The sequence below is a fragment of the Lindgomyces ingoldianus genome (genome assembly GCF_010093535.1).
Source record: "Lindgomyces ingoldianus strain ATCC 200398 unplaced genomic scaffold BDR25scaffold_2, whole genome shotgun sequence".
In the NCBI taxonomy this organism is placed as follows: Eukaryota; Fungi; Ascomycota; class Dothideomycetes; order Pleosporales; family Lindgomycetaceae; genus Lindgomyces; species Lindgomyces ingoldianus.
The window spans coordinates 2,397,849-2,405,113 of record NW_022985163.1 but is presented as its reverse complement, the minus strand read 5'-3'; the positions used below and the strand labels follow the sequence as shown (position 1 = coordinate 2,405,113).

At 49.1% G+C, this 7,265-nt stretch overlaps 3 protein-coding genes across 3 annotated transcripts; 2 read left to right on the top strand and 1 right to left on the bottom strand.

Moving 5' to 3' along the window:
- Positions 1-228: 228 nt before the first annotated feature.
- On the bottom strand, positions 229-1,076 carry BDR25DRAFT_309510 (uncharacterized protein; the record flags this gene model as incomplete). The annotated part of the gene is made up of 2 exons (XM_033691095.1): positions 229-710; positions 881-1,076. 2 exons carry the CDS (start codon positions 1,074-1,076, stop codon positions 229-231), a joined length of 678 nt encoding a protein of 225 aa, XP_033554082.1.
- A 3,075-nt stretch (positions 1,077-4,151) lies between these two features.
- On the top strand, positions 4,152-5,667 carry BDR25DRAFT_349186 (uncharacterized protein; the record flags this gene model as incomplete). The annotated part of the gene is made up of 12 exons (XM_033694514.1): positions 4,152-4,222; positions 4,292-4,339; positions 4,378-4,448; positions 4,509-4,570; positions 4,605-4,616; positions 4,708-4,880; positions 4,929-4,935; positions 5,000-5,135; positions 5,192-5,291; positions 5,338-5,413; positions 5,449-5,551; positions 5,618-5,667. 12 exons carry the CDS (start codon positions 4,152-4,154, stop codon positions 5,665-5,667), a joined length of 909 nt encoding a protein of 302 aa, XP_033554081.1.
- A 113-nt stretch (positions 5,668-5,780) lies between these two features.
- BDR25DRAFT_349185 (uncharacterized protein) lies at positions 5,781-7,107 on the top strand (the record flags this gene model as incomplete). Its single annotated transcript, XM_033694513.1, has 8 exons — positions 5,781-5,870; positions 5,945-6,073; positions 6,106-6,171; positions 6,215-6,541; positions 6,581-6,746; positions 6,783-6,870; positions 6,904-7,027; positions 7,066-7,107. The coding sequence occupies 8 exons, from the start codon at positions 5,781-5,783 to the stop codon at positions 7,105-7,107; spliced, it is 1,032 nt and encodes a 343-aa protein (XP_033554080.1).
- Positions 7,108-7,265: the final 158 nt, after the last annotated feature.

Sequence of the window (7,265 nt, the reverse complement as noted above, 5' to 3'; positions counted from 1 at the left end):
CATGTAAATTATTGCTAGAAATAAAATCTATAGCATTTAATTAGTATTATAATAAAAAATTTATATAATCTATAATTTATGTAAGTCTCTAGAGCTTTAAAAGTAAAAGGCGCGGATTGCCAAAATTGTGCATTACGCGAGGCCGTGCATTACGCGCTAAAACATGGTACTTGGGGGCCTGATTCTAGGGCCTCATTGCAAGAGCGGGTTCTCGAGTTGGAGCGCTGGTCAAGGATTCTTAGGTAACGGTACAGAAATATTAATACGTTTGTATTGAAAAGCTATGTACATTCTGCCGCCATTTTCGGCGGCATATGCCACCCTTTTCGTAGGGCGTTGTCGTCGGTGGTGAGTCTGTATAGTGCAGCAAGTGTCCACCCAGAAGTATCCCAAGCCATCGCGCTCAGCCTGCTGTCCACAAAAATTAATCTTGTCGTAGCCAGCCTTTGGTCCGGTTCTGTCCTCCAATTCGCGGAAGGTGACTTCGTGGCCCTCGGTCCAGGTATGTGAGAGGATCGCATAGGGAGGGATGACCTCGTCGCGAAACTGAGTAAGAGCGAACTCGCCAGTATCGCTGCGTCGCAAAAGACGCATTGCCTCGCATATATCTGGCGGGAGCAAGCGGTAGGAATAGATCTCGGTCAGGTTCAAAGATGGCAGCCTGACAGATGAGACGAGTATGGTAAACCGCCCGTCCGAAGAGGGTATTGCTCCTAGGTATTGTTAGCAAGCACACAGGAGCATATGACGCTGAGCTATACCAAAAACTGCACTAAGGGAAAGAGAGCGCAAGAGTGTTGTGAGCTAATTCCGCTGCGACACTTGTCGGGGCAGGGTGCGGCTGATTGCACATCCCTCATTGTGGCGCGGTAAGGCTGACATGCAGAGGTCAGGCTGTAGATGAAGGCGAATTCGCAAGCGACTAGGCAAAATATGCTTATATCTTGAGAAGCGGACGAACACCTTGGTGACACTAGCAGGGAGGACGGCCGAACCGCACTGACACAGACCTTGTTGAGAAGGCGCTCGATTTTTTTGGCGTGCATGTAGGTGTTGAAAATGGGCACTGTTGCCATGAAGGGTGGCAGGCGCTAACGCGTTTCGAGCATAGCTTCTAGCAAGGACCAGATGACATCATAAGCGGATCCGACTAGGCGCCAGGGACTGGACCCACTACGGGAGCCAAATTGACACAACCGACGACCAGCCATGTAACGATTCCAAAAAAAGAGATAGTGAATTTGAATGCGTGTATAGAACACAACTCCTCAATTGATTTGATGTCACGAACGCACAGCCACTGCAGGTTGTTAATTTATGTGATGCAATGTGACCAGAACATTCTAAATCATTTGTGACAGAAGCGGTTAGCAGAAAGCCAAACAGTGGTGACATGAAGAAATGGATATATACCTTTGGGAAAAGTCACATCTTGTACATCTTTTGAAGCATTAGAAGTGGATTGACAAGAAACTTATTATCTAAGAGAATGCCACGGAAGGTGGGGGAATATGTGCTCTATGCCTATCAAAACCCACGTACTATTTTGCAAGTGCTTTAATACACGTACGAGAGAGCAAGCATGCCCAACATAGTTCGGAGGCCTCGCCAACATCACGCATTACGTCCATCACAGCGGAACCGAGACCGTACCCGCCAGCCAGGGAGGAGACTAACATACCAACAACGCTGCCGTATCTTCACACTCTCGGACTTGTCAGGCTGGCTAACAGAAGCAATTGCTACGGCTATGGCGCTTCCTTGAACTACTGTCCAGCCAGTACTTGCATCTAGAGCCAAAGTTCAACAGAAGCAACTAGGAAGAAAGCCCGCCGTTACGGACAGGATCCGGGAACGCCTGGTTGCTTGGGCCACACTTAGCGCTGCTCATCGTCAAATGACGTACAAGGAGATTGCTCGGCTAGAAGGTGTGCAGGCAGGTTATAAAGCGCTGATGGCAGCATTCAAAATGGAGTCTTACGGGCGCCACGTGGCCACCGCAAAGCCTCTGCTCACTGAAGTGCAAAAGCAGGTGCGCTTAGCGTAGGCAATCGAGCACTTGGACTGGAAGGCGGAGCAGTGGGCTCAGGTCGTCTGGACCGACGAGTGCACCTTTTCGACTGAAGGCTTTGGAAGGATATACGTCACCCGGCGACCAGAAGAGAAGTATGACGTGTCCTGTTGCGTACCAAAATTGAGGACCTACTCATCTTGGACAATCCATGAAAGCATCTCAGCGTTTGGAAAGGGGCCGATGGTGGTGATGGAGAAGGAATGGGCTGGGCTGACGGGTGAAGTACATAGAGAAAGGGTACTTCCCTGGGTATACTATTTCATGGACTGGGTGGCACAACACCCCGGAAATCGCTTGAGGCACGCCATGTTTATGGAAGACGGTGCTTCCCCGCATACTGCCAAGCTTACTAAACAGCTCTATAATCTGTGTGGTATAGACAAGATGTGCTGGCCTGCTAATTCTCTGGACCTGAACCCAATTGAGAATGTATGGCGGTTGCTGAAACAGAGAGTGACCAAGAGATGTCCGCGGACTCTTGCGGAGCTAAGGCAGTGTGTAGAAAAAGAGTGGGCGGCATTGGACTTGTCTGATGTCGCTAGATATATTAGAGGACATGAATGAACGTTGCTAGGCTGTGATAAGACGCAAAGGGAGGGCATATAAGGTGGTGAATTACATGACCCTAGATAAGAATTTGAGACGACGAGCTTCTAGGAAAATCTAAGTAGATAGGTAATTAAAACAAAATAACGACGAACATTGTACAATGCCAGAGGTTATTCCTGCTCATGCGATCAGTTACCCGAAAGCTCCACATCTTTGGACCTTATCTAGCTTCTCCACAATGGCGTCCTTGAATCTTCCTCTGCCCCATTCCATTATGCGAGCTAGAAAATACGTAGGCCCTTCCGCATCGCGTTTACGTGTAGTGCGCCACGACCGAAGGAACTCCATATGAAATGAGCCTTCATGCTCAAAATGCACCCACAGCTCATGCACGAGGCCTTCTGTCACGACAGAAAAACAGAGGGGTGGAGTCGATTGCGGCGCTGATGGAGTCGGGCATGACGATGTAGGGCCCATATCCAGCGTGCAGAACCCAGAATTAGAGTCTAAGCGCGCATTCCATACCGCCTGATGACTGAGATCTTTCAAGACCGTGAGCATGGAAGCACCACTAATGGCGGCTTGATTCTGCGCACTAGTATGGAGCCGCTGGTCATTTCACCGTACGACAGCTATATCATCTGAACATCCAAGGTCTTTCCACCTACGTATGCGCTTGCAACGACGGCCTTTTGCCAGTAGTGCTCAGTTGAACCCACATGCTGAAGCGCAAGCTTTAATTTCTAGGCCCGCCGCGCTCTATCTTAGCTTATATCCTTCCTATCACATTGTATTCCCCTTTAACGAGCTAAGACTAGAGCTCGCTGCGGCTTAGTCTAGGAATCGGCGCGCTGTGGACTTGAGAAGCATGAGGGCGTGATGGGCTTGATCAGGTCGTTCTATTGGTCAGCGGAAGGGACAGCGGCGGATCTCGGCACTCGGGGGTGGCGCGATGGTAGGTATCGCTGTGCGTTGGACTGCATCTTGAAGTGTGTGTCGAAGCTGGTTTTGACGCTAGAAGCGCGTTGACTGAATAAATAAGCATTAGGCTATGCCTTATCACTGCTCCTAATCCTAAGTCGGACTTAAAGATAATCTGAACGCTTGTGCATCTCGCACAGCCACATATCATACAATAAAATACCCGCGGGTGTATGATGTAAGACGTGCGGGGTCACCTCGCATTAGCCAGGATCGGTGGTTCGCTTCCGCTGAAAGTACTGATCAACGGGGTGGCCCTGCATGAAATCGCGCCTCGCAGCGCGCACAGGGTTAATGATGACTTCCTAGTATAAGAGGGAGGTTATAAGAGAAGGATCAGGCTATTCTACAAAAACTTAGAGCAAAAAAGGGTTAAGTTTAGCGCTATAGGGAGGGAAGCCTGTTATGCCACAACATAAGGCACTGTACAAATCAGGCGCGGAAGCGATAATGCGAACGTAATTTTTAGGCAAAGTGGGACATAGGCATTTAGAATTAGCTACAGCAAAATTATTTTTGTAGAATTATAGCAATATTTGTCGTGCGCATGGGCTTTCCAGTTGCTGAAAGTCAAAGTACCCCTCATTTGTCTCGCCACACAGTGTGTCTCGCTACGCAGTGAGGGATGTTATCTAGAAGTGCCTGTACGGATCACCTCTACACAATACGACTGCCCTGAGGCTCCAGACCACCAATACAACATTATTCCATTGCACCACCGCCAAGCTTACAAATGTTTTTTTTAGTTTAAAGATTCCATCTTAAGGACTTAGGCATACTCCAGAACGGTTGCGCTTCAACCTCCCTGTAGATCGCCCCTACCGTGAGAACTCAACCACCCCTAGTACCATTATCACTATATAGTAACAAACATACGAATTCGCCTATTCGAAATCCCGCCCAGATTTTAAAAGGAAGTTATTTATGCAACTGATTGTCCCGCTTTGTAATGAATCTAAGGTCAACGTCGCCTCAACCATCGGATCGCCCTCACCACCAGGACTCCGCGACTGTGAAAAAGAGAAAAACCAAGATTAAAAGGGACTATAAAAGCGATTATTGAATATATCTCGCACAATTCTAACCGTGGAGAAAGACCTTAGGAGAAATTGTTGCAGTCCGGCGGAGGTGGGAGAAATTTCTCCGCATTCTCCATAATCACACAACGTTTCACAGACCACCAAAGGGCTGTCATGCCGCTGGCTGATGCTAAAAAAACATTTTCAATCCTGGACACTAATTGTAAATCTGAAAAGGAGAGCGAAAGAGGCTCTACGTAACGCTTCATGATGTAGAGGTACATTTCTGTGCGCACGTTTCGTAGGCGCATGGTTAAAGTAGTTTTCTAAAGCCACCGAGCATACTAAAATCCACCAAGGAATATTAGAAAAGTAGATGGTGTGCCGCTACAGCCTTTGGATGCCCATTGCCTTGATGTTGTTCTCTGAGATGCTACCGCCAGTCATGATGTGTAGTAAGGGACTTCTGCATCTGTTTGCATTCTGCCGTGGACCTTTAGATACAACGGCTCGTTGATTTGCAGACTTAGTTAAGTTACACGCACATAGTCCTCTGATATATGCTGAGCCCTAAGGAATGACCCATGTTACATACCGAAAGGTTCCTTTGTTGCTGCCTATCGTTGCACTCCATGGAACTTCGACCGTTGCTGGTGGTTGTTACAAAGGTCAGTTCATGATGGCCCCTTAGTGCTGCGTTCTTTATAACCCTAGGTTAGACGGATTGCGAGCCTCACTTGCCCAATCACCGTCACCATTCCGCAAACTCTCCGGCCGTGCTGTGATTCCAGTTGCCTGCCACCTCTAAGTGCGTACGGTCGCTAGGCTGAGGGCTCTCTCTTACTCCGAACTCTCGATCTTCTCGCTTTTACAATCATTCGGGATATAAACGCAAATATTTCACATTTCACTGATCAATCAGGAGAACGTTCACCCCTGACTATGGAGCCAACTAGCTAATCGCCAACAAGGTAGGCGGCTTCTCTCCCGGTAGGGAGTGCGAACCTTGGTTGGGGTTTATTCCGGCCTACCTATTCTCCATAGCCCGAACGGCTTTCTTTTAATTCCTTTTTTTCTTTAAAGAGGTTAAAATGGTTGGGCTAGCTGTGTTACTGCTATTCCAAGCACTCTAGGATGTGCAGCCATGGTGGGATAAAATGAGGACGCAAGGGAAAGCCAGTAGGGCGAAAAAATGGGCTGCACAGGAGGACACAGGCACAAATAGGACTTCGGGAGTGTACGAGATAGTTTCCGATATGCCCTAGGCGCATTTATGTAATAATTATCTGCTATTACTTTCCTGCACGCGGTGCATATGAAGTGGAGCTATCTGAGAATTTTGAGCTTGGTGGACATGAGGTGGTTTTGCTACGGTGACTATATCACTGAACCCACATCAAACAAACACCACTTTTTGAGGCTCTACCGCAATATGGACACCGCCTTCCGAGTGTAGGAACTCTGCCATTTGAAATTCTTAAGCTCACCTTTTCCTCCCTCTTGTTGGCTGCGATCTCCGTGGCATCACCCCTATCTCCTTTACCACGAGTAAGCATAGCTATGAAGAGACGCGCCATGAGGGTCTAGCTAGCTTTTTCGCCCAGATATTAAACAGAGGCAACCCTCGCTGCTCCTTACGGACTCTCGCTATCCCTTCTTGCGACCACTAGCTTTCTATCCCGCTCAGGTTTATTTCCACCGCTACGAGCAAGCGTTGCTACAAGGAGAGTGCCTTGGAATCTTTAGAGCCTTTCCTGGCACGTCACCCGAAAGACGGTCCACGCAGCTTCGTGCGGACGCCCACTGTCACCTCGTCGTTACAAACATACCCTATACGCGAAGACATCCACCTAAGATGGAACCCTTTCAATTCCGAAACACCGACGGCACGCTTGGAGATTTAGAGTTGGTCGAAGAAGTCTGAATGATGGAATACCTCGGGACCGATACTCGAGAGGAGAAGAATCCTGCTGGAGATACAGGACCAGAAACTCTGCCTACCGCAAGCATTGTCTATCCCCAACATATTCTTCGTTCAGCATACGCCCAGCCGGCCTACTGCCACCTCATGCATCTTGAGATGCTGGACAACACCCTACCAGCGAATCCTCAAATTTCTTACGGTCAAGCAGCAAGCCTCCAGTCGCCATATGCCTAAGCCGAAAGCCGGCTGACGCGTTCGTCTGCTTTTGATCCTTGTCCCTCCCCAATGACATCTCAAGACCCGATACATCAGGCGTGTCGCCGGTGCTAGGCACCCTACCCAACCACCGCTACCAGGCACTCACGGCTGCAATTCCTACGACCTGACAACCTAACACTGGACGAGGACGAGGGGTCAGACGCCGATAGTCAGGACGCTGCCCAGCAGCAGCTGGAGAAGATGCCGCCCATTGGTAGCATCGTGGGTAGCAAGAACTTCGCGTGCGATGAATGCCACAGAGCAAAGCTCTTGTGCGACAAGACTCGTCCAACCTGCGATAGATGCCGGCGTTGTAACTTGCCGTGCGACTATGCCACCAATCGGAAGCCGAGCCACCCCCGGACAGCTTGTTTGCGCTGCAGGAACAAGAAGAAGTATTGTGACCTGGTGATTGCGGCGTGTGGTGCCTGCGAGGCAGCTGGCCTTGAGTGCGAATACC